This window comes from Notothenia rossii (assembly GCF_949606895.1).
Source record: "Notothenia rossii genome assembly, chromosome: 6".
NCBI classification, from domain to species: Eukaryota; Metazoa; Chordata; class Actinopteri; order Perciformes; family Nototheniidae; genus Notothenia; species Notothenia rossii.
Genome location: NC_136909.1, coordinates 37,259,200 through 37,286,195, shown reverse-complemented (window position 1 = coordinate 37,286,195; position 26,996 = coordinate 37,259,200). Strand labels below are relative to the sequence as shown.

Genomic DNA, 26,996 nt, shown 5'->3' with positions numbered 1-26,996 from the left:
ATCCGCGAGGGGCATTAGAGTCCGCTACGATGACAATGTCTCCTGTGACAAAGTTCCTCTTGTCCTTTGGCCACCGTTGTCTCTCTTGCAACAGTGGTACATACTCCTGAATCCATCTGTGCCAAAAGAGATTGGCAAGGAATTGAACTTGCCTCCATCGTCTTTTGGAGTAGGAGTCATTTTTGTCAAAAAGCCTGGGTGGTAGAGAAGGTTTGCCTTTTAACAAGAGAATGTGATTTGGAGTCAGGGGTTCGAGATCATTTGAATCCTCTGAGGTTTTTGTAATGGGACGGTCATTCAATATGGCTTCCACTTCGCACAGGAGTGTTTGTAGTCCTTCATCATCCAAATGTTGCTGATGTAGAATAGAGTTCAGCACTTTCCTGACCATGCGAATGACTATTTCCCATACTCCTCCATCATGGGATGCGGCTGGAGTGTTGAAACTCCATTTCACTCCAGAATGAAGCTGTGAGTTTTGAATTTTCTGATGGTTCAAATGAGATAGAGCTTCTCTAAACTCACGTTCTGCTTCAACAAAGTTGGTTCCGTTGTCTGATTTGATGTGTGGTACTTGGCCTCGCCTGGAAATGAATCTGCGTATTGCATTGATGCAAGAACTGGTGTCCAATGAATAGGCCATTTCCAGATGGACTGCCCGACTGGCCATGCAGGTGAAGATAACTCCATAGCGTTTGATGAGGCTGCGGCCTCTCTTCACTTCAAACGGCCCAAAATAGTCAATGCCCACATTTGTGAATGGTGGAAGATCAGATTGCAGTCTTTCTTTTGACAAATCTGCCATCTTTTGTTCACCCAGCTTTCCCCTATATCGTCTGCAGACAACACAGGAAGAGAGGATCTTTCTAGCAGCTGCATTTGCTCTGGTGATCCAGTATTGTCGACGAAGTCTGGAAAGTAGGTGATTTCTTCCACAGTGTCCTAACTGTTCATGAATGTGGCGTAAGATTAGAGTGGCGATGTGTTGGTCCTTAGCAAGAATGACTGGATGTTTTGTGTCTTCAGGCATTGCTCCTTTGCTAAGCCTACCTCCCACTCTCAAGATTCCTTGTTTCAGCACCGGATCAAGTTTATAAACTGCAGTCCCAGGGTTCTCTTCTTATGTCAGCCATAACTGCTATAGAGTTTAGGCGAAACCTTGTGAGAACTCCGAGCAAGGAATTTGTCAAGTCAGGTCCCTGGAGTAGTTTAGTGTTGAGTGACACACCTTTATAGCTTGCCGCACAGTCAAATACCACTCTCAGGGTTATCTTTTTAGGATGGTACGCCCCATGATGCGGGATGTACCACACCTTTCCTTCTTTTCCTTTCACCTGATACTCTGGCACACTCTCTGCATAGCCGTTGTTTATGACATCAGCAAGAAAGTTGGTGTATTCCTCTTTGAATGTTGGATTTCTCTCCAATTTCCTTTTTAGGCAGAGGACCCTTTGCTCAGCAAGATGGCGGTTGTTGGGCATGACAACATTGTCCTCTTCTCTAAAAGGCAACTTCAAGCAGTAATGTCCATTGTTGAGTTCAGCTGAAGTGTTGGCAATTTGCATGAACTTAAGATCTTTTATGAACATTTCTGGCTTGTCTTCTGCTGATTTCTCATTGAAGTCATGGTTGTACTGCTTCACCAGCAGTTCCTCTATGTGAGCAATGGATATGCGGTTGGCTGTGACTGTGGGGCAGCTACTCCTACTCTCATTGCCTCCTCTCAATGGTCCGTTGACAACCCATCCCAATAAGGTTCTAACAGCGTAAGGTCCTTTACCCCTACTGTTTATCACTTCCCATGGCTCCATTACTTCTGGAGAGTTAGTTCCAATTAACAGCTCCACATCAGCATCGATAGCAGGAATTTCCACAGAGTCCAAGTATGGCCAAGCATACAAGTCTTCCTGTTGTGGGATGTTATTACGAGTCACAGGCATCTTGCGTTGGGTGTACACATCAGGCAACTCAATATAGATGTTACCTTTGAGTGCAGCTACCTCTAGTCCTGAGATGAAGTGACTGTTGACAAAGCTTTCTTTATTCATTGTTTTCATCAGGAATTTAGTGTTCCTTCCTCTCACCTTTAGCTTCCTCATCAGTTGCTCAGAGCAGAAAGTAGATGAGCTGCCGGGATCTAGAAATGCATAGGTCTTTAGAATTGTGCTGCCTTTCTTTGCCTTGATCTTTACAGGCACAATTGACAAGACGCAATCCTGTGCTCCGGCTCCTATATGGCCACATGTCTTGGAAATAGTGGCTTGACTCATCCATGTTGTTTCTTACTGTGTGTCCTTTGATTTGATTTCTTTCCATTCCTTTGCATGGATATGGAGAATGCTAGGATGTTTCAGGTTACACAACTTACAAGACAGCCGACTGTGACAATCTTTACTCATGTGTCCAACTGATAGACATCCAAAACAAGCACCTTTCTTTTTTAGGAAATCAATTTTATCCCGATGCTGCTTCTTTTCCATCTTGGGGCACACTTCCAATCTGTGGCCCTCTTCACACAGCAGACAAGGTCCCTTTGTTGACTTATCAGGTAAGTATTTTTCCTTTTGAGTTTCAGAGTTAACAGCTGCCACAGATGTAGCGAAACTGCTTCCTTTCTCCTTTATGCGTCCCTGTGACACTTTATTTCCAACTTTGAATTTTGAGAATGAGACAACTGTGTCTTGAATGTCTCCATACAGTGGGTCAGATGCAATAGACACTTGTCTCTCAATAAAATTGACCGAGTCACTGAAACCTGCTTGACGATGGCGTCTCTCCTGATGTTCAAAAGCAATGTTTCTCCAATTTTCCCTCAGTTTGTATGGTAACTTCATGATTATAGCACGTATGTTTGATGGCATATTCATTTCTGACATGTAGCTTATGTCCTCCATAGCGTTACAGCAGGCGCGTAGGAATAGTGAAAATGCTTGTAAGGCTTTGATGTCCTCTGACTTCAGTGGTGCCCATCCAAGTGCTTTTTCCATATATGCAGTGGCTATTTTTTGCTCATTTCCAAAGCGTTCTTCTAAAAGCATTCTTGCTCTTTGATACCCCCTGTCAGATGGCATGTGTTGACAGCTCTTGACCAGCTCTCTAGGTTGCCCTCGAGTGTACTGCTCCAGGTAGTATAAGCAGTCTACACTGCTAGCAGCTTTTCCTTCCACTCCATTTTCAAAAACTCTGACAAATAAGTTGTACTCAAGAGGGTTTCCATCAAACACTGGTATGTCCCTTGGGGGTTGGATATGACTGACGAGATCTTTGAGGCACTCTGCCTTGGTCCTCATCGACTTGGATACATTGCTGTTGTGTATATGCACTGGGATATGACTGCAAAGACCTTTGAGGTATGCTTGGGATGTGATTTGAAGCATACGTTTTTGATCTGGTTCCTTGTGAAATGGTTTCTTTGCGCCGTGCCCCTGTTCCACTTGGCATTGTAGCTGCAGTATTGAACTGGTTGTATGGATCCTGTAGCTGCTGAGACTGTAATGGCATTGTAGCTTTAGCAGCTCCTGTTGGTGGATTGTACTGGTTGTATGGATTTTGATGTGATTGAGTGGGTTTTGTAGTTTTACTGCCTCCTGTTGGTGGATGATTGACGGTACAACTTGAAGTTTGTGGATCAAATGGCACAGCAGAGGGTTTGAGAGCAGACTTGTGTTTTGACACACATGAATTTGTTCCATTTGTGACTCCTATGTCAGACCCTCTGTTTCTGAGTACTGTGACTTTTGCTGTCTGCGCAGCAATCTGACTTTGCACTTCAAGCAATTCCCTTTTCTTCCTAATTTGAGCCTCTTGAGCTTCCAGCTCATGCTTTTCCTTGAGAGCAGCCTCCAAAGCCAGGAGTGCAGCCCTTTCAGCCTCTGCCTTGATACGTGCAGAGCACGTTGTTGACCTTGAGGACCTTGAATGGCCAGAGCTTCCACCTGACACATTTGTTTTATCACCAATGTTAGAAATACTGTCATTTGGCCCAATATTATCCAGCTGCTCATTTGCATGTAACACATCATTTTCATTTGAGCCACTGTTATCCACAACCTAATTTGCATCATTTGTCACATCATCGATTTCATCATCCACAACCTGTATGCATTTCTCCCTGTTTGCATGGACCCATTTTTCCATTTTGTGTATTACTCCTTTAACATTGTGCATTTGATTTTGAAACCATTCCGTTTGTTTAAACATTTCATCCTCAGGCAACAAAGGTTTTAATGACTCATGCAACCTTGTAGTTTCCCCAGACAGTTTCCACAACATTTCATGTTTGATTTGCATGTCAGAAACATTTCCATTTGAAATCATCATTTGTTCCAATTCCTTTGCCATTTTACACAATTGCTTTATCCCAGAATTCCTGTCCTTTTGCATAGATAATATCTTTGCTTCCGCTGCTTTATATGTGAGTTTAGCTGTCCTTTTACCAAGCCCATCCTCCTTTTCAGTTTGATTGACAGCAGCGTTCATTTCTGCGTTCATTTCCTGATTTTCCTCGTTACTCATGGCCATTATTTAGCAATCCACGGAGGCTTTCGGTACGTCTACACTACAGGCATCAAAAAATGCTTTCAACGCTTCGCCCATTCACTTGAATGGGGTGACGTAGAAGATTTGTAATCTTCGCCGAACTGCATTGTGGGGAGCATGGCATGGCTTTGCAAGCATCACGAGCATCTATCGGCATCAAAAGTTGAACAATGTTCAACAAATGATGCAAATCAAAAGTTGAACAATGTTCAACTTTTGAGGCTCGATTCTTGGCATCAGCCAATGAAATCCCGTTTATGCAAATCCCGCCAGTGCAAGCGCAGCCAATCAAACCGCGTGCAAGCTGGGAGAGCCAGACCGCAGTTCATTTCCTCATATTCCAAACTAGATATTACGGTAGCAAATCACCCGGTTCTTTATGACCAGAACTATTTACCGGGATACAAACCGGAGGAACCAGGCATGGAGGGAGGTGGCAGAGACAGTGGGTGAAACTGATCGTTTTTTCGCCTGTTTGGAGAGTTTATATCCAGTTTACTTCGTTTTAACCTTGCTATTGCTTTGTATGTCGGGGGCGGGAGATTCATGTGATTGGTTGCTCGCAAAAAATCGCCAAGCTTCAGACACGCCCAGCTCCAAGATTTTTTCATGCCTGTAGTGTAGACGGGCGGGATTTGCCTGTATCCCGTTGCGTGAAGGCCACTCTCCTTCGCAACCTTTTATTCATTCATAAATACTCCTACCGTGACTTTGATGTTTGGTCCGTCCCCGTTCCTCTTGCGGGTGCGTAACGTGGATTTAAGTCGGGAAAAGTCAATGAATACAGCGCTGTCCTCCTATGTCCATCCGTCTTTGGAAGCAAGTTTTAAAAACAAATGTAAAGGCAACCGAACAACAAATATTTGCCAGTGAGGGATATGGTGTGAAGCTTTTCCAGACGCGTGGTGTTGACAGCAAATCAGGTCTTCTCTTTGAGTGCATTTAAGATGTTTATTTGGATTGCAGGATGATGACAGCAAAACAAGAGCCGGGTGTTTAACTGATAACTAAACAACTAACTGTGATAAAAAAATAAACCGACATTAACTCAAAACAAACAGAAAATAAGCGAAAACACGCACGGTTGAAAAACTGTGTGCCTTCCCTCTGGTGATTGGTTATGCTGAGTCCCCGCCTATGCCCAGGTCAATTATGTAGTATCACAGCACCTTCATATACAAATATTAAAATATATCAAATTGGCTGCAACAAACAATGTACTGTAGAACATCACAGTAACCTACAATGTACTGTAGATATTCACAGTAACCAATAACCCAGCTAGCGGGGAACGTTCTCACAACTTTGGCTAAAGTTACCTATTGGTTCTAACAAGGTTTTAAAGAAATGTTTTAATCTGATGTTCAAATAACCTTTTTAGGATGTTTATTTGTTCAAATAATGTTCCTATAAGGTTTAAGGTTAACTAAGACATAACGTTTTAACTGCAACATTCAGAGGATGTTTTGAGGATGTTATTGAGGCCTTTCATGTGATATGTTAACAAAGGTGGAACGTTTTGCCTGCAACATTCTAAGGACGTGTTTTGGACGTTGTTGGGTAACACATTAAAGATGTTCTTTTATAGAACATTCCCTCAATTTTACATGGTAACCAAAGAAGAACATTTTGGAAGCAACATTTGGATAATGTTTTCAGGAGGTTATTGTTTTTTTATAAAATGTTCCTGTGATGCGAAATATTAATATTAACAGGGTCATGGTCAACGTCAGATTTATTTGTAGTGCGCTTTAAAAAACCAAGTTTTTGCATTTGTTTGAAAAGGATGTTTAAAAGGAATCTGATGTCACCACATTTTCCTTTTTAGAAAAAAACAAGCACGTAATTCATGATATTGCATGTTTGCGTAGGCATGTCTGAGTTCCCAGCTAGACATTGTTGGTTCTAAAAACATTCTGAGAATGTTACCGTTCATTGTTCTAGGAATGGTTTCATCGAGAAGTTTTATTTTGGTTCCTAGAATGTACGTCTGAAATGTTCTCTAAAAACATTCTTAAAATGTTTGGTGATAACATTGTTTGAACATTATACCCCAAGTGTTTTTGTTGTTTATGCACATACGTATCTCTATTGTCATATGGATCGAATAACACTTAGAAAACCAAAGACAGACATATAGAAAAACGGACCGACTATCACTGCCCGTCCCTGAAACCCCTGTTAGTGTTGGTATGTGTTTCTTTCTACTGTGTGTCTCTCTCTCTGCCTGCTGGTATGCTCTACACGGCTGGGAGCAATCTCCAATCAACCACACCTGCAACCTGCTCGTCAGCCACACTATGAAAGCCTGCAACCTGCACTCATTCCCTGCTGGATTGTTGCCGTGAACGGTTTGTTGCGTGCCGCTCTAGCTTTTTACCAGCATATTCTTTGACAACTTTGCCTGCTTTTGCCTCACACTGATGTTTGTGTCTCTCCCAGGAGGCATCCAAGGCCTTCCACACTCCCAAGACCAGCCAGGCCTCTCAACCCACCCTGGAACAACTGTTTCCCACTGCTGCCATGACCAACCTCCAATCCCAGCTCCCCTTTTCTAATAAACAAATGTTACTTTCACCAGCTGATTCCGTGTCATCAGTCAAATTCCAATAGTTAAGTAAACTATCATAATCATCCTAATGACCACAGTGGTCAGTCCACTTACCCAGGAATTTTGAGTTGAACAATTACAGGAATATTATGTCTTTATGTTCAAATAATGTAAACATATTTTAGTAAATTGTTACCATAGAACATTTGCATAATTCCTTAACATAAACCATGTTATCCTTCTCTAAAATAATAACATTCTGGCAACATAAAAAATCTAACTTGCAGCTGAAAATGTTTTAAGAACAGTAGGGCATAATGTTCTAACAATGTTATCAAAAACATTTTAAGAATGTTTTTAGAGAACGTTATCCTACCTTTCAGAAGAACATTCTGGGAACCAAAATAAAAGCTTCTGGCGAAAACGTTTTAAGAACAGTAGGACATAATGTTCTAACAATGTTATCAAAAACATTTTAGGAATTTTTTTAGAGAACGTTATCCTACCTTTCAGAAGAACATTCTGGGAACCAAACACAAACTTCCCGCTGAAAACGTTTTAAGAATAGGAGGGCATAATGTTCTAACAATGTTATCACCAAACATTTTAAGAATGTTTTTAGAGAACGTTATCCTACCTTTCAGAAGAACGTTCTGGGAACCAAACAAAAACTTCCCACTGAAAACCTTCCTAGAACAATGACTGTAACATTCTCAGAATGTTTTTAGAACCAAAAATGTCTAGCTGGGAATGTACTGTAGATAATCACGGTAACCAACAATGTACTGTAGATATTTACAGTAACCAACAATGTACTGTAGATATTCACAGTAACCAACAATGTACTGTAGATAATCACAGTAACCAACAATGTACTGTAGATATTCAAAGTAACCAACAATGTACTGTAGATAATCACAGTAACCAACAATGTACTGTAGAACATCACAGTAACCTACAATGGACTGTCGATATTCACAGTAACCATCAATGTACTGTAGATATTCACAGTAACCTACAATGTACTGTAGATATTCACAGTAACCAACAATGTACTGTAGAAGTTCACAGTAACCAAAAAAAGAAAGGACCAACCGAAAAACCCCATTTATAGCTAAAATAAACCAACATATTTTTCTTAATATATATAATCTTGATGCAGTGTAATTACTAGTTTGGCTATATTAGATATTTTATATACTTAGTAGATATATATTATTTGAAAGACCCTATGTCTTTGCAAACCGGAAGAATTACAAATTTGGTGCTGATTTATACAAAGAATGTGTCTTTGCACCTTAAAAACGCAACACAGAGGAATAAAAATAGACAAAAGTAAGGTAATAATCATCATTTTTATTATTATTGTGGCGGCTAGAAAGTAGACGAGAATAGCCGATTGCAGCTGGGGGAGGTCTCAAAAAGCTTTCCTGAAGTCGGACAGCTCGGAGTCGGCTTGACTCGGTTTGCAATGGCGGAATTTGCGTTCTTCGTTGCAGATGAACAATTATTATATCACTACAAATGAATGACTCAAGTGTCTGTTCATTTTAAAACAAATCAATACAAGGGGGGTTGAATCCTACATGTAAAAGACAGAACCACTACTTTGCAAAACTACTTCCGTCAGTGGTCTTGACCAGTTTGCATTTATAAAGAATGCACAAATGTGTTTAATCGTTAATGTCAGATATGTAAATACATTTGTTCCTGCTCCAGATTAGATTCAACTTTATTGTTATTGCATAGATTACAGGTACTGAGACAACGAAATGCAGTTTAGCTTCTAACCAGTAGTGCAAAAAGCAGTAAAGTGAAAAGTAATGTACACAATCTACAGAATAACATTTAGAATGAATTGAATGATGAATAAACAGTGAGGGGTATGAACAACAAGTTTTTTATTTACCCAAAAGTCCACAGAAAACATCATAAATCAATAATTTCTAATAACTAGGCCGATAAAAGAGGTCAACAGAGAATATTAGTGATGGCAGTTTGACACTGAAGCTTCAAACGGAGCTTCAACCCTGGACTTCCTATTCCATAGAAGCAGTGCTTCGAAGCTTGCTTCAAATCACGTGACATATGACGTCCGAACCAGCAATTGCTTCATTTCCTGAATGAACACAATCAGAGACTGGATATAGTCTGCATGGACCTCACAGCTGTTCTCACTGTAAACATCGCGTGCCGTTCAAGCGGTTACTAAAATAATATCCAGGGGATGCATGCAGAGCTGTCATTGGCTGAGATAAGTCCGGCCGTGCGTAACGCTTCCACCGTTCCCGGAAATGCATCCGTGGAGGACCCATCAGTGTCTCCTCGGTTGGAGCTCCTCCAGAGAGCCTCCTCGATGCTCGATGCTCGATGTGCATTTAGAGAAATGAGATGTCCTTCAACAAGACGCGCTGAAATCCATTTCCGGGTCACAACCGGAGGAACGAGGAGTCCAGGAGTTGAGGAGGGTAAATTAGAGTATTGAGAAACCTCTAAAGAAAGTAATACAAATAATTTTGTCAGTTAATTTATGTAACCCTAGCCAAAGTTTGACAGTCCGACGTCAGGCTGCTTAGTGAAAAAGCAAGTTAAGCTAACTGTACTCGGCAAGCTTATCAAAATGTCTTACACGTGTAAGGTTTGTAAGTTCAGTAGCTACAGGGTCCATTCCTGCATGCATTTGGTTGATTGTATTCAAAGTGTGTTCAAATATTGTGTATTATCTAAGAATAGTGATAATGTATTTGCCAAACAGTGCCTTTTGTTGTGTCTCGTCAAATGTGTTAGTATGTTTATGTATTATATCTGTCATTTCATGTTTAGTAAGGTTTTCATGTTTATTCACGTAATGACAGGTCTATCTATTTATGTCATTCATCTCTAGTTAAGTCCCCGTGTTTTATGTTGTGTCTACTTTTCCATTTCCTGTTTCATTTTCCCTCATGTTTCTCATTTCAGGCCCTGTTACTTCCTCCCTTTGTGTGTTTTCCCGCCATCGTCAGCGTCTGCCCCACCCCTGATTGTTTCCACCTGTTCCCACTCACCTCATGTTTAAATAGTCCTGTCTCCCCCCTGTCCTGTGTCAGTTCTATTTCGTATATAGCTTCGCCCTCTAAGGCTATCGCTATTGGGTAATCCCCCTGCGCCCCCGCGCAGCACTGAAACACTTGTAGTCCACGCTCACCCGCAAGGTGGGCCCCACCCTCGGGCCTCCTTCCGGTATAAATAGGAAGGTGGCCCGGCAATCTGCTCCCTCTTTTTTTCAGCAAACCAGCACAGTTACTGAAGCACAGCAATTGAGAATCATCATGAGCAACAACTGCGTCCGTGGTTGTCCCTCATGTGGCTCTGGGTTCGTAATGAGTTATGACCTGCAGAGATAAAAGCAGTATGCGAATCCTGCCGGGGGTCAGAGCACGCGTACGCGGCTCTAAACCAGCAGGTAGCATGCACTGCGCTCGCCTCCCCTCGGGCGACAGGAAGCGAAGAGCGGACACTCTTGCTGCTGTGGCCGAGGAGGACGATTGGCCCGTCCAGGCTTACGAGCCCGCGGACGGGGCCTTGTGTCCCTGGGGCAGAGTGCCGGGCAGGAGTCCGAAGCAACTCCTGCCCCGCCTCCCTCCACGGTTCACCGTTCGGTTCTCCCCTCCCTCCTCTCCCCCGGACGGGGGAGACAGAGTCGGAGCAGGGTGCCAGCTTGGCGGCCGAACATGCTTTCCCCCTCTCCGTCACCACAGCGCGGCGGCGTCTGTTACGGAGACGGCCAGAAAAGTGCTACTGGACACTCCAATCAGCCCGGACGGGCTGTTCGGACCCCAGTTCCACGCCATGGTGGAGTCCATGAAGACGGCCGCGGAACAGGTGGACGGCATTCGCCAGCATGTACAGCTGGCTCCAGTCGGCTGAGCTGCCACAGCGGCACCAACGCCCGCAGCAGTCGCGGCATCCACGCCGGCCACAGGAGGCCGCAAGCGGAGAGATGCCCACAGCAACCGCCCCGGCGGCTGCAGGGGCTCCGTCCCACGTCTCCGCTCCCCCGCCACCCCAGAGATAGGGTCTCCCGGCGGCGAGTCAAATGGGAGTGAGGCTCCCCCGCTCCTGGTTGGCTCCGCGAGAGCCTCCGAGGAAGCGGAGCCGGTAATTAAGCCGGCTGCCACTAATCTGTTGATTAAGTAGACAGCAGGGCTCCCTGCAGAAGCCTGCTCGCGGCATTCCTCTGTCCGAGATATGCCTCCTACACACGGTCATAACCCATGAGCGCCGGTATAACGCCTCATGTGGACAGCACTGCACACACCTCCACTCATCCCCTGAGCGTGTACACGCCTCATGATGACAGCCGGAGTGAAACGCAGCGTGTGTAGGTTTCCTCGCAGCCATTTCGCCTCACGGGCAGCGGCGGCGAGGGCAATGCCCCGCCTCCCTCCACGGTTCACCGTTCGGTTCTCCCCTCCCTCCTCTCCCCCGGACGGGGGAGACAGAGTCGGAGCAGGGTGCCAGCTTGGCGGCCGAACATGCTTTCCCCCTCTCCGTCACCACAGCGCGGCGGCGTCTGTTACGGAGACGGCCAGAAAAGTGCTACTGGACAGTGGACACTCCAATCAGCCCGGACGGGCTGTTCGGACCCCAGTTCCACGCCATGGTGGAGTCCATGAAGTTGGCCGCGGAACAGGTGGACGGCATTCGCCAGCATACAGCTGGGTCCAGTCGGCTGATCTGCCACAGCGGCACCAACGCCCGCAGCAGCCGTGGCGTCCACGCCGGCCACAGGAGGCCGCAAGCGGAGAGACGCCCACAGCAACCGCCCCGGCGGCTGCAGGGGCTCCGTCCCACGTCTCCGCTCCCCCGCCACCCCAGAGACAGGGTCTCCCGGCGGCGAGTCAAAGGGGAGTGAAGCTCCCCCGCTCCTGGTCTGCTCAACGAGAGCCTCCGAGGAAGCGGAGCCGGTAATTAAGCCGGCTGCCACTAATCTGTTGATTAAGTAGACAGCAGGGCTCCCTGCAGAAGCCTGCTGGTTTTAACCTATCGGTTAATAAACCTGCAGAGCTCGCGGCATTCCCCTGTCCGAGATACGCCTCCTACACACGGTCATAATATCCCATGAGCGCCGGTTTAACGCCTCATGGGGACAGCACTGCACACACCTCCACTCATCCCCTGAGCGTGTACACGCCTCATGATGACAGCCGGAGTGAAACGCAGCGTGTGGAGGTTTCCTCGCAGCCCTTTCGCCTCACGAGCAGCGGCGGCGAGGGCAATGGCGTGGCTCGTTACCATGACGACCATTACAGCACATCACAGAGAAGCCAGAACGGGGGAATGAGCAGTATTGCAGGCTGAGTGCCCCCAGCGGAAGCGCCCGCAGCGCCACGGCGCCAGGGCTCGCTGCAGAATCCTGCTGGTTTTAACCTATCGGTTAATTAACTGCAGAGCTCGCTAATTAAGCCGGCTGCCACTAATCTGTTGATTACCAGCAGGGCTCGCTGCAGAAGCCTGCCCGTTTTAACCTCGGTTAATAACCTGCAGAGCTCGCGGCATTCCTCTGTCCGAAATACGCCTCGTACACACGGCCTTAATAAACCCATGAGCGCCGTTATAACGCCTCATGTGGGCAGCACTGCACACACCTCCATCCATCCCCGGAGCGTGTACGCGCCTCAGGATGAGAGTCGGAGTGAAACGCAGCGTGTGGAGGCTTCCTCGCAGCCCTTTCGCCTCACAGTGGCGGCGAGGGCAATGGCATCACAGAGAAGCCAGAACGGGGGACTGAGCAGTATTCCAGGCTGAGTGCCCCCAGCGGCAGCGCCCGCAGCGCCACGGCGCCAGGTCTCGCTGCAAGAAGCCTGCTGGTTTTAACCTATCGGTTAATAACCTGCAGAGCTCGCTAATTAAGCCGGCTGCCACTAATCTGTTGATTAAGTAGACAGCAGGGCTCGCTGCAGAAGCCTGCCGGTTTTAACCTCGGTTAATAACCTGCAGAGCTCGCGGCATTCCTCTGTCCGAGATACGCCTCCTACACACTGTCTGCAGCACTGCACACATCTCCATTCATCCCCTGAGCGTGTACACGCCTCATGATGAGAGCCGGAGTGAAACGCAGCGTGTGGAGACTCCCTGGCGTGGCTCGTTGCCATGACGACCACAGAAAATCTCGAGCATGTGCGCCCGCTCTTAGTGTTTCTCAGAGTGGCAGCGCGTGTGTCTGATGGACAGATGGATGAGCAGGCTGATCAGCAGAGGATACGTCCTGCAGTTCGCCTCTCCCCCCCCCCCCCCCCACAGTTCAATGGGATACAGGAAACACTCCTGTTATCCCAGAAGCTATGTCTTGCGCTCCAATCCGAGCTGCTGGAACTCCTGTTGAAAGAGGATATTTCCAGGGTTCCTCAAAGGGAGGAAAATCAGGGGTTTTCACTCCCGTTATTTTTCTAATCCCGAAAAAGACTGGGGGAATGAGACATCCTCGATCTGTCAGTATTCCACATGCTGACGATCAAACAGGTGCTGGAATGTTTTCACCAGGACGACTGGTTCACTTCCACCTGAAGGATGCATACTTCCACGTACCCATCATCCCGAAACACAGGAAATTCCTGCGTTTTCCATTCAGGGAATATCAGACCAGACAATCGTCTGCCGTTCGGATATTTCCTGGCTCCTCGCATTTGTGTAGAGAAGGCTGGAGCCACTACACAGAGGAGGGATGAGAGTGTGGTTTCCTCTGGACGACCTGCTATTTGCTGGCTCGCTCCTGAGAGGAAGTCGCTTTACAGACGGTACATCTCGTATCGCATCTGTCAAAGCCTGGGTTTCATAATAAATTGGAAGAAGAGCTGTCCTCTTCCCTCTCAGACAATCGTTTATCTGGGAGTGGAGTTAAACTCAGCCAGCATGAGAGCGCGACTCTCGCGGCAGCGAGGGGAAGAACTGACAGCTCTCCTCCGGCGTGTCACAACCCACACAGCCCTCTCCGTGACGCAGCTGCTCGGCGTTGGCGTCAGCTGGTCACGTGATGATCCCCCTGAGTCTCTTCCAACAGGGGGACACTCCAGAGGTGGTTCATTCGCTGCAGAAGCCTGCTGTTTTAACCTATTGGTTTATAAACTGCAGAACTCGCGGCATTCCTCTGTCCCAGATATGCCTCCTACACACGGTCATAATAACCACGAGCACCGTTATAACGCCTCGTGTGGAGAGCATGCGCACACCTCTCATCCCCTGGGCGTGTACGCGCCTCATGAGGAGAGACGGAGTGAAAGGCAGCGTGTGGAAACTCCCTCGCAGCCCTTTTGCCTCACGGGCAGCGGCGGCGATGGCGTGGCTCGTCACCATGAAAGACCATTACGGCACTTCACAGAGAAGCCTCTCCCCCCAGCAGTTCCATGGGATACAAGAAACACTCCTGTCATCCATAGGCGAAGTTTGGGGGGGTTCCCGGGGTGCCCGGCACCCCCTGGTGGCCGGAGTCTTTTTTTTTTTTTTTTTAGTTATGATGTACAGGTGGCCTAGATAAATATAACTCTGGAACGCTATATCAATAAATGCAAACTCAATAAACATAATAAATTTAAATCCACAAACATATTGTCTCAGTGTGTACTGCTGTCAGAGACAGAACATTACTAAAAAATGAGTCTACACAGACGATCTGTGCAGCTGCTGCGCCCTCACACGCTGCACGCACATGCGCACTTTGAGCACTCAAATTCAGACAAGTCGAGTCTGCCAGCCGCCAAAACCTGACAGGAAAAGACTAAAAAAATGAATATACGCAGGTTCTTCGCAACCAAAACAACTCCAGTTTCGGATTCAAGTTCCAGCGCCACCGTTGCTGCCACCCAAGCTGCACCTGCTCCGGACCCGCCAGTCCCGCCTCGCCCGTCGACCAGCCACCACATCTTGGCGCCGGTCGGCACCGCAGCTCCCGCCGCTTGCAATCCCTGTGAGACAGCCTCTGATGGCGGTCAACTTCCCAGTGACCTAGGAGATAAAAGTGTGGGCCCCAAACAGCCAGTGCTTCCCGTTTTCGCAAGACACAAAATTTGAGATAGAAATCGTTGCTTTTCTGCATTCTTTTATAACAAGCATCCGTGGCTGGAGTACTCGATTTCAAGGGACGCAGTGTTTTGTTTTTGTTGCCGCCACTTTTCCAAGGAGATTGGAGAGGAGGAAGACACACTAGCTAAACAAGGCGGGCGATATTGGAGTAAGCTAACTGAGAGGCTGATAAAGCATAGCTCTTGTGAAAAACACAAGGCCTGCATGAGACTGTGGCAGGGCTACAAGGAAACTGAAAAGCATGGATCTGTCAGAGTCCACTTGTCAACCAGTCACCAGAACACAGTGGATAAAAACAGGGAGTATTTGACAAAGGTCGTGGATGTCGTTAAGCTGCTGTCTCAACTGGGCCTCCCTTTCCGTGGACATCGGGAAATACAATGGAGAAAAAAGGAAATACAAGAAAATAAAAATGAAAAAAAGCACACAAATACAGTCGATACAGAAACAGATAAAAGCAAGCCGCATGATGATGATGATGATGAAACAAAGGGAAACTTTTTGAGTCTGTGCGACTTCCTCGGCAAGTATGACCCAAGTTTCCGCAAAATGCAGGATGAGAAGTACTTTAATTGTACAAGTCCAGATTTTCAAAACGAGGTCATCTCTTTGTGTGCAGAGCTAGTCAGAGAGGAAATAGCAAATGCAGTGCGTGAGACTGGTTTTTTCATGGTTATCGCGGATGAGGCCAAATCATCAAAGTCTGAACAACTGTCTGTGTGTATCAGATATGCAGAAAAGCTACAGGTTAAGGAGCGATTAATCTGCTTCATTGACTGCTCTGCCTCCCGAGATGCTGCTGGGATTGTTGAGGGTATCAAGAAGGGGTTGGAGTCATGTGGACTGCAGGACGTCCCAATAGTCGCACAGTCGTATGATGGGGCCTCAGTTATGTCTGGGCATTTAACTGGAGTGCAGCAGCGTATCAAGGAAGATTACCCCTTTGCCATCTACGTACACTGCAAGGCCCATAAACTTAATCTGGTCCTGGTGGAATCATGCACAGTCAACAGAGACATCAAAATGACGTTAAATGTTATTGATAAGCTGTACTCCGTGTTTTCAGAACCAAGCAACCACCACAGGTTTCTGGCGATGCAGAAAACACTCGAGATGAAGGCAAAGGAAATTGGGCAACCCAGTGACACGCGTTGGGCGAGCAAATGGCGATGCGTCTTTGCGGTTAAATCACATTATGTGCCTATCACACGCTGTCTGAAGGAGATGGTGGATGAAGGAGAGAAATGGTCAGTGGAAGCAAGTGGGTTGTATAATCACATGACCACACCTGGCTTCATCGCCTGCCTCATTATCCTTGAGGACCTACTGCGGGTTGTGCACGTTGTTCACAAGAAACTTCAGTCCAAATCCACAACACTTGCAGATCCTGCCTCCACGATCAACAGTCTGAGAGCACACTTGAGGGAACGCAGAGGAGAGGAGGAAGGTTGGCAAGACATATGGAGCCAGATCAAGCAGTTTGGCGAGGACGTCGGCATGCCAGTTGCCACTGCAGAAAGTGACCCCCCCTCCATGGTAAAGCGAAAAAGAAGTTCAAGACCCCCTTTGTCGCTTTACCAGTATGTAGTGGGGCCCACACTTGGGCAGCGCCAACGAGATGAAAGGAATGAGGAAATAGACGGACAATTTGAGGCTCACGCCATCTACTGTCATTTATATCTCCCTGTGCTGGACAATATGATGGCCGAGTTGGACAGACGGTTTTCAGGTGAAGCCATGGAGCTTGCAGCGGCATGTGATGCTGTGATAAAGTGTGAGAAGAAAGGCATTGAACCACTTCTGAGAAAATATGCAAGCCTCAAGATCGTCCATCCACAGCTGGTGACAGCAGAAATGGACCTGATAAAATGTGCTGTCCAATCTCCCATTAACCTGAAGGACCTGCAAAACGAAGTAAGCAAGGAGAGCTATCCAAACTTCTTCCCATTACTCCAGCTTGCACTGACACTGCCCATTGGATCAGCGACATCAGAGAGAAGTTTCTCAGCAATGAGGAGGATCAGAAACTGGCTGAGAACTACAATGATCCAGGAGAGATTTTCTGATCTGGCCCTGCTGCACATTGAGGGAGATTTGACTGCAAAACTGTCAGTTGAGAAGATAGTGGACATCTATGCCAGCCGGAAAAAGAGGCGCCTGATGCTGCACTAGGTAGCCTAAGCCATTCATTCAAATTATTTCGTTTTGTTGAGCTTAAATGCGTAATTGCGCAGCATCTGCATCCGGGGATAGCCAGCTGCAGTAAGCAGCAGACACCGCTCCACGCTCAAACCAAAATCCTCCAAATCCTCCCGTTTGCGTTGTGCTCACATGCTTCGGTCCTGCTAGCGGCCGCTGCTGACAGTTGTGGGGCAGAGACGCTGAATGCATGGAGATCATAATCACTAGATGACGGTGAACAAAAGTCATTACTTTGTTGGTTGGCTTTGTTTTCATCGCTGAAATTAGGTCAAAATGTGATAAAACTGCTGTGCTTATATCCTACAGTTATTAGTTAGTATGCCTATACAGTTCATTAAAAAGTGTGTGAGCATTGGGGAACATTGATCCTACAGACCTCTGTGTTATAGCCTAATTATAGCAGCAGTATGTGCCGCAGCAGCCGTTTTATTTTGCGGCGAGTTCCGCTGCCATAGTAATTTCATCTATTGGGCATATTAGTTATGAAAACACACCTGCAGTAGCCTGTAGGCTATCCTGATCAATTTTCATGTATTAATCCTTGTGTTGCAGCCTATAGCTATACATTACATTTGTAGTTATTTTTTGGGACCCCCAACCTTAAAGTTCAAACTTCGCCCATGCTGTCATCCCAGGAACAGTGTCTTGCGCGGTTTTTACCCCCGCTATTTTTCTAAATCTCCTCTGTCCTGTGCGCGCTCTGTCTTGCTAGTGGCGCGCACGGCTGCCTTGCGCCATTCTCAGCGCCTGTTTGTGCACTATAGAGAGCGCTCGATCGGGCAACCTCTGTCTGCACAGCGGCTGTCACAGAGGTTGTGTGAGGCTGTGTCACAGGCATGTCTCCTCTGGGGTGGAGCTCCCGGAGAACGTCAATGCGCACTCCACCAGAGGAATTTCCTCCTCCACGGCTTTGCACGGAGGAATGTGGAGTGGAAGATATTTGCACGGCTGCATCTTGGTCTTCCCCCTGTTCGTTTATTCATTTTTATTTGAGGGATGTCTCCCATTCCTCTCTGACACACCCTGTACTGGGTATCCTGTCGGAGTGAGTGACGTCAGGGAGCCAGCTGTGCGCCTCTCTCCTGCCTCTCGGCACGCGGAGAGCGGCCCTTTTCCCCTCTTATAGGAGGGATGTTCCTTTTTCCTCTGACACACTTTGTACGGAGTGCCTGGTCAGAGTGAGTGACGTCAGGGATCCAGCTGGGCGCTCTCCTACCTGCCTGACACGCAGAGAGCTGCTGTTCCCCCACTACGATCGCAGGACGAGGTGGGACTTTCGTCTCTACTTTCTCACAGCGGCCGGTATGTATTGTTCCCAGCCTTCACCCCGTCGGGAAGAGAGGCATGTTTTGCTATATTTCAGGTACGCTGATGAGCCATTACGCATGGCACATCAGGCAGGGGGGTGTTATTGAGCAGGCATGTCTGTGCTTCTAGTGCCGGGCGGACCCAGTGGGGCGCAGACTACATCATGCTTCGCCTTTAACCCAATAGCGATAGCCTTAGAGGGCGAAGCCATATACGAAATAGAACTGAGGTTACCTACTGTAACCCCAGCTTCTATGAGTAAATGGCGCAGCCCTCTAATTGCGGGGCCCCACTGGCTCTACGAATAGCTGAAGAAAAAGTTATGTTGTATGGGAGCAGATTGCCGGGCCACCTTCCTATTTATACCGGAAGGAGGCCCGAGGGTGGGGCCCACCTTGCGGGTGGGCGTGGACTACAAGTGTTTCAGTGCTGCGCGGGGGCGCAGGGGGATTACCCAATAGCGATAGCCTTAGAGGGCTGCGCCATTTACTCATAGAAGCTGGGGTTACAGTAGGTAACCTCAGTTCATGTTTGTTCCCACGTGTGGTGGTGCCAGGCCTCAGCAAAGAGAGGATCGTTTCCAGTCTTGTCAGGTTTTGTTAGTTTAAGTTTATTTTAGAGGGATTTTATGTTCAATGACATTAAAAAGAAAATGTTTGTTACATTCAAGACTGTGTCCCTGGGTCGTGCATTTGGGTTCTCCAGTTTGTGTCGAGGTCGTGAGACCTTTTCAACTACATCACCTCTCTAAAATGGCTTCATATTCTTTGTGTTTTGTTATCGCCACTGTTTTAAAAATGCAATCTCCATGTGTTTGGATATTAATATCGATTGTTTTATGGATGAAAATATTTTAGCATAAGAAAATACATGGTCTTGATACCATTCAACAATTAAGAATACATTGTTAAAATGTATTGTTTGCTGTCTCCCTGCAGTTATTGGTGAGCTTTAAAATTGTGTCAAGAATTTCTGGTAATCTTTAAATTACCAGCATGACATGAAGTATACTATAATAAATAGTTTTAACTGGCAACAATTGACAAGTTACTTACTGTAAAATAAACTACAGTAAGTAACTTGTCAAGTGTTGCCAGTTAAATACTGTAAAATGAATTACAGTAAGTAACTTGTCAATTGCTGCTAGTTAAATACTGTGAATTTCACGGTACGTTTCTTACAGTGTACCAGTGAGGTTCGAAGCACTGGTGGAATGACACAAAGGACATACTGTACTTAATTATAATTGTGAGGTACTACTGCTTATACATAATTAGGCCTACTCCACCTCATACAAATATAGGTAAATTATTTTAACACTCGGACTTGCCTAACATCAGTATACAAAAATACACAAAAGGGGGGGGGGGGGGGGGAAATAGTCATAATAAAAATGTGTGATTCAATTATATTTTATAAAATTCCTATGCCTTCACTTAATAACTTGCTCTAAAAACACCATGAGTAATATGGGTAATTTAAAATAATATATTTTTCTGAAACCAAGGCAGAGGGGAGATCTCACTATTATTTTAAAACATATTTAATCCTTTGGTAACACCCCAACAAAAGCCTAACTTCCGAAAATAGTTTTGCTTATGAAGAGAAAAAGCCACAGACAAAAGAATATATATAAACATCCTTTAATCATGATTGCCAAACATATGAATTAAGGCATATACAGTATAAAAAAGCAACAGCAGGTTTATGTTTATACTATTTCAGTGTGTTATTAACTGGATACAACAGGTGGATGAACTGAACATATACCAAGCAGCCTTTATAAGACAATACTGTGTCTCCCAAAAGATGACAGCATTTTGTAAACAGAGTTCATAGCACTATATTCAAGTAATAGAATGATCAGACACTATGCAGGTAAGGTGTTGTGTAAGTGAGGCAGAGCCGCTGATTGTCGAGTTTGCGCCACTGGGATTGGGAGTTTTCCAGCTGTGTATTGAAGCAGTGTTAAAGTGTATACTTTAACACTGCTTCATGCTGCTTTAAGCTACATTGGCAAAATAGGAAGAATGGTTACAAATCGTGAGTATTCATGCTAGCCATGTCGTTACAATGATACAATGTGTATATTTTTAATAAGCTAAGAAATTGTTAATATTTCATTCCATTTAGATATTCCCTGACAATTTGACGTTGATAAATCATTTTTAATCATTAGGAAATTCCTGATGTCTCTACCTCTGAAAAAAACATATTATCATAGTTCGGAATTAATCTTACAAAACGTTATCCCCATTTGTCATGTGTTTTCTTATGAAAATCCATCAAAACCTTTCCATTTTAGGAATAGGTCTTGCATTTGAATAGTCATTAAACTATAAAAAATGTAGTTTTATCTGTCTTTATCGTTTCAAAGGATTATCAAATAGCTATCAGTATTATCAAAAATAGAGCATGAAAGTTTGCGTTTTTCACTCCTTACTTCTTTTCAAAATCAACTTCTTTACGGGAAACTACTTGGTTAGGTTCAAGAAAATATTGTGGTTTAAGTAACACTGACAGTGTAAGTGGCGTTACTCATGTACGGAAGGTATGTGACAAATACGTCAACCATCTGTTAAAAATAACTATGAAAGTTGGGCTCCTAAAGTAGGTTGGTTACATTTCCAATTAAATCAACATTGACTTCTGGTTTCACACGGTTCCCAGAGTGAAAGTCCTATGTTTTGTACCCACCCATCCCCTGACCGAATCCTTACTCCGTTAAAGCTACAAACCATATATGAACACAGCCTTTTGATTTACTAACAGGCAAGTGTGATTCATTTGTAAAAAAAAAAAGATCTAAAAATGCGGGATTAGTTTTCGCACCAAAGACACAAAGTGACCATTCTGTCTATCAGCGGCTCTGCAGTGAGCTAGTTAGCTTGTAAAAGGCATGGGAGCAAGGGCGGAGCAAAGGACTGTTGAACTCCTGAAAAAGGTGGATTAATGACTGCAAACATGACAGCATTTTTACTTACAGGGCAATTCCAGTGTTTACCATCTGTTCCAATATACTATAAATGGTTTTGAGCTTTTACTCTATATTTTCTATTTTTATTTTCACATCAATTTGCAACTCTTCAATCTGCCAGTGACGTGCAGTCAGGGGAGGCAGAGCCTCACCTGTCATACTCCAATGTAACGGAAAAACAACTAAAGAAAAACTAAATGGTAATAATAATAAAATGTCTCCACTGATCTATGATGTAAGTGTGATTTATGTATGATTCCAATCGCTTTTTAAAGTCAAAATCAACAAATTTGCTGAGCTCCGCTACAACTACGGGTAGCGATGAGAAGTGAGGCAGGGACGAGCTCTGCCTCTCGTAAACCCACAGTAACTTGCTGGACCACGGGCACTAATTTAGCACGGGCACTTATTTTGTGAGCGCGCTCAAGCCAGTTACTGTGGGGTGAGGTGAGGCACAAATGAGCTCTGCCTCACCTCAGAATGTGTCAACCCACAGAAACTGGCTAGAAAGCGGGCCCTAAGCGCATGCCTGTTACCATCTCACTGTAGGTCACCAATGTAATGTTTTTAGATCCCTTTATTAAATGTATCCTCGCCATCCATTGTCTCTAAATAACTTATTTAACGTATATATGATATTTAGGCTTGCTGGTCTCATCATATAACGGCTATGAAAAAAGCAGCAGGAGAGGCAGCCATAACCTCTGCCGCACTGAAGGGGGGCGCACTAGAGCCCACAGGTTCTTGTTGCTACTGTTATTCTACGCAGAGACGGTAGACACAAACAACAAACTAGACTTTTGAAACTACAGGAAGATAAGGAGGACTTTTACAAAAAACTAATAGAGATTGTTGTCCAGAAGGAGAGCATGGACTTAATCTTCAAGTCAACGTAAGACCACAATTGTAATGAAAATGGGATCTTACCAGGGGCGGAGCTTCCTACAGGCAATATAGGCGGTTGCCTAGAGCGCCACCCAGAGGGGGGCGCCAAAAATTGCAACAATTTTTTTTTTTTTTTTTTTTTTTTTTTGCTTGGCGCAGTTTTGGCGCCCCCCCTCTATATCTGCAACCATTATTCTTACATAAAAAAAAAATTCTAACATAAGGGAAAATGAGCCAAAAATCTAAAACGGTCGGTCGGAGAGCCTCGGCTTTAGGTGTTCACAGTCAGAACATGCTAGAGCGCTGTGCATTGATGGGTATCGGTCAAGTGTTTATCAAATTGAGCGTTGAGGAAAGAAAGACTAACGTTAGAGAACTATGAAGAGGCAAAAGCCATCTGGGGCGCAGTATAAAAACAGAAGAAAAGAAGAAGAAGAGAAACGTGCCAAGGTGAAAGGTATGCAATTTTGATTGTATTGTCAACATTAGCGAATGGATCATGTAATCTTGCTAGTTAGCAAAGCCAACGTTAGCTAGCCAGCGTTTGTTATTGCCATTCAGTCGAAACTGTCATAAGGCTATTTTCTTTGTGTCATGAAATAGAAATATTAGTAATAAAAACAATGTTAGTTTTGGTGTAGCGAGCTAGCCAGTGTGGTGGAATGTTAGTTAGTTGGTAACGTTAGCTAACGTTAAGTTTACCTCAGAAAGCACATTGACTATCCGAGTCAAACATTTGCCAAATTCAACCCTGTCATAATGTGCGCTAACGTTAGCTAACTAGCTCAGTGGTTCTCAACTCCAGTCCTGTTGAATGTTTTCGTTCCAACCCAGAACTAACACACCTGATTCAACTGTTCTAATAAGATAGGCATAGCTCTTGATTAGTTGAATCAGACCTGTCAGGCTGTCCTAATGCTTACTAACTAAATAATAGCTACATTTAACAAATGGAAATGATTCAATGTTGATAATACACATTTTGTTATATCATTTTAGATTCACTTTTAAAATATCTGGGACCATCTGCTGCATCAGTTGACAAGGAACCGCCATGCACCTCAGCTGTGCCGGCTTCCTCAGGTGAGTGCAATGTGTCAATAGATGTTCCTGATGATAAATAATTGAATGTGAAATCCAGTCAATATATTTGCTCTTGTGTGTTCTTTCTATATTTATAGACCTAGAACCACATGAAGGAACGTCAGAACAGCAAGCTGCTCATCCTGATGAGATGACCACTGATTCCACCCTGCCACTGACCACTGTGTCTGTTTGTTCTGGTGAGTACAATATGTCAATAGATGTTCCTGATGTGATGATAAATAATTGAATGTAAAAATGACTGTCGTGCCATTTCTAATCCAGCCAATATATTTGCTCTTGTGTGTTCTCTATATATGTATAGGCCCAGAACCACTGCAAGGAACGTCAGAACAGCCTGCTGCATCTCATCCTGATTGCACCACAGATTCCACCCATACACTCTTCTCAGGTGTGTGCCTTATGAATGTAAAGATGTTTAGCTATAAACCTAATTGTCCTCATGCTTTCAAATAATTGCTTTCTGTTTTTATTTACATTTTACACACTGTCCCAACCTTTTTGGAATTGGGGTTGTTTGTGTGTGTGTGTGTGTGTGTGTGTGTGTGTGTGTGTGTGTGTGTGTGTGTGTGTGTGTGTGTGTGTGTGTGTGTGTGTGTGTGTGTGTGTGTGTGTGTGTGTGTGTGTGTGTGTGTGTGTGTGTGTGTGTGTGTGTGTGTGTGTGAAGATATTGTGAATATGAGGTGAGAAAATGTGCTTCACATGCCCTCCAGATGCAGCAAAGACAGACGATCCACTACCAACCGATCCTGCTGACTGCCCTTCACATCTCACAGACACAATGAGGACAGAGTTTGTTCGGAGAGGACCATATCAGATAACACCTGATTTCATTTTCCCAAGGAGAGATGATGGGAGAAGTTGCCACCACCAGTACTTCAGCAGGACCTTAGTAAATGGAGAAAGGATCAAAAGAAGTTGGGTGACATATTCAAAAAAGAAGAACAGTCTTTTTTGTTTTTGTTGTCAACTTTTATCTCCAAAACAAATTAATTTAACAAATGCAGGACTGTCGGGGATTGGAAAAATGCAAGTGCTGCTTTGACCAGCCATGAAAATAGTCCGGAACACCTGAACAATTTGGCGTCATGGAAAGAATTGGCAGTTCGATTAAAACAAGGTACAACAATAGACAAACAAGAGCAGGCCCTCCTTGAGGCAGAGAAGAGTCGGTGGAGAGCAGTGCTGACACGACTGGTTGCTATTGTACAGTCTCTGGCAGGGCGAAATATGGCATTGAGAGGAAAGACAGAAATACTCTCCTTCAAATGAAAACTTTTTGAAAGAGGTTGAGCTTTTGGCGCAGTTTGACCCAGTGATGAAAGACCACATCCACAAGATTAAAAGTCAAACATCCCACCACAGCTACTTGGGCAAAACCATTCAGAATGAGTTGATTGAATGCATCAGTGGAAAGATTCTATCAACAATAGTGCAAGAAATAAAGAAATGCAAGTACTTTTCCCTCATTTTAGATTGCACCCCGGATGTTAGCCACACTGAACAGCTGTCAGTAGTCATCAGAATTGTGACACTGGAAGAAGACCCCCAGATTAAAGAGCACTTCATGGGATTCCTAGTAGCAGAGGAGTCCACTGGTGAAAGTTTGTCCGCCCTGATTTTGAAGAGGCTGGAGGAGTTGCAGATTGCCTTTGATGACTGCAGAGGACAGTCATATGACAACGGCGCAAATATGAGAGGGAAGAACAAGGGAGTACAGGCCAGGCTACTGCAGTTGAACCCAAGAGCTTTGTTTGTGCCTTGTGGGGCACATACACTCAATTTGGTCATTGCTGATGCTGCCAAAAGCTCCAAAGATGCCATATCATTTTTTGGCATTGTGCAGAAGCTATACTGCCTGTTTTCTGCCTCTACACAGAGATGGGCCATCCTCAAGAAACACGTCAACCTTTCACTCAAAATGTGGTCAGAAACCAGATGGGAGAGCAGAGTGAAAGCTGTGGAGCCTCTGCGATATGAAGCCGCAGCTGTGAGAGAGGCACTGCTTGAGGTGAGAAACCAGGCCAAAGACCCAATCATCAGGATTGAAGCCCAGTCTCTGGCAGAAGAAGTGGGGTCATTCCGCTTTTCACTGTGCACAGTGGTCTGGTATGACATGTTAAGTCAAATTCAGCAGGTGAGCAAAGTCCTGCAGTCCCAAACAATGCAAGTGGATGTAGCAGTAAGTCTACTGAAAAAGACTGAAAAAGCTCTCAAATCCTACAGAGCCACAGGCTTTGTGGCTGCACAAACATCAGCCAAGGACATGTGTGAAGACATGAATGTGGATGCAGTCCTTGTGCAAAAGCGGCTGAAGTCAACAAAGAGGCACTTCTCATATGAGTCTCCTGATGAGCCATTGAGGAATGCCTTGCAAAATCTGGAGGTAACGTTCTTTAACGTGGTGGTAGATGCTGCAGTGTCAGCACAAAAGGAGAGGTTTACCACTCTTGAACATGTGCAAGACAAGTTTGGCATTCTGTACAACTTCCCAGACCTGCCACACCAAGAGCTGATGAAGCAAGCAGAGGCACTTGCACACACCTTAAGCCATGGAGGGCAATCTGATTTGGATGGGAAGGAGCTGGCTCAGGAGTTGGAAAATGTACCTGACTTGCCATCAAAGAGCATGACAACTCTTGAGTTGTTGAAATTCATACATACAAAGCAGCTCACCGAAATATATCCCAACTTGTGTATTGCTCTGCGGATCAGTGCAACGCTACCAGTAACAGTAGCTTCAGCCGAGAGGAGTTTTTCCAAATTAAAACTCTTGAAAACATACCTGAGGTCCACCATGGCTCAAGAACGCCTCAGTGGTCTGGCTGTAATCAGTATTAACCATGAGGTTGGTGGTCAGATTTCATATGATGATGTGATTGATGACTTTGCAGCGAGGAAGGCCAGAAGGATTGCACTTTAAATGGAAACCAGTAGGAGCTAATATGTAGGCCAACCTTGTGTGATGATAGGGAGTGGAATGTAAATAGTTCTTGAGACAAAGTGAATTTGTAATTTTTATGTATTTGTTTGTTTATTTAGCATATTATATTTTGATTATTTGACATGTGTAACATATTTTACAATACATAATTTTCTTTTAAAGCAAATGTGCACGTTATTTTATTTTTTGTTATTGTTATTATTATTATTGTTTGTTAGCTAAGTTGTTTGTTTTAATTCTTTAGTGTGCACTTTACATTTCTTCTTAATTTTCTTTGAAAGCAAATTTGCACATTCTTTTATTGTTTGTTGATATTATTATTGTTTGTTAGCTAAGTTGTTTATTTGTTTTAATTCTTTAGTGTGCACTTTACATTTATTCTTAGCTCTTGTTCTTGCTTGTAATAAATAAAGCTGCAGTACTTTACT

At 44.8% G+C, this 26,996-nt stretch overlaps 1 protein-coding gene across 2 annotated transcripts; it reads left to right on the top strand.

The window, feature by feature from the left end:
- Positions 1-22,659: 22,659 nt before the first annotated feature.
- Positions 22,660-24,634, top strand: LOC307042638 (uncharacterized protein). 2 transcript variants are annotated; one of them, XR_013809203.1, is made up of 4 exons: positions 22,660-23,603; positions 23,702-23,803; positions 23,929-24,015; positions 24,338-24,634. XR_013809203.1 is itself a non-coding variant. In XM_079686631.1 (4 exons), the coding sequence occupies exons 1-4, from the start codon at positions 22,899-22,901 to the stop codon at positions 24,078-24,080; spliced, it is 417 nt and encodes a 138-aa protein (XP_079542757.1). In that variant the 5' UTR covers positions 22,660-22,898; the 3' UTR covers positions 24,081-24,285. The 2 variants fall into 2 exon arrangements, 1 of the variants encoding a protein (XP_079542757.1); XM_079686631.1 differs by lacking the exon at positions 24,338-24,634 and having other exon boundaries at positions 22,660-22,977; positions 23,520-23,603; positions 23,929-24,285.
- The last annotated feature ends 2,362 nt before the right edge of the window (positions 24,635-26,996 follow it).

Bases quoted from the DNA above. Each gene is read 5' to 3' on its own strand.
- LOC307042638 (XM_079686631.1), top strand. From the start codon at position 22,899: ATGAAGAGGCAAAAGCCATCTGGGGCGCAGTATAAAAACAGAAGAAAA. The intron at 23,604-23,701 runs GTGAGTGCAATG...CTATATTTATAG, and splicing joins AGCTGTGCCGGCTTCCTCAG to ACCTAGAACCACATGAAGGA. The intron at 23,804-23,928 runs GTGAGTACAATA...ATATATGTATAG, and splicing joins CACTGTGTCTGTTTGTTCTG to GCCCAGAACCACTGCAAGGA.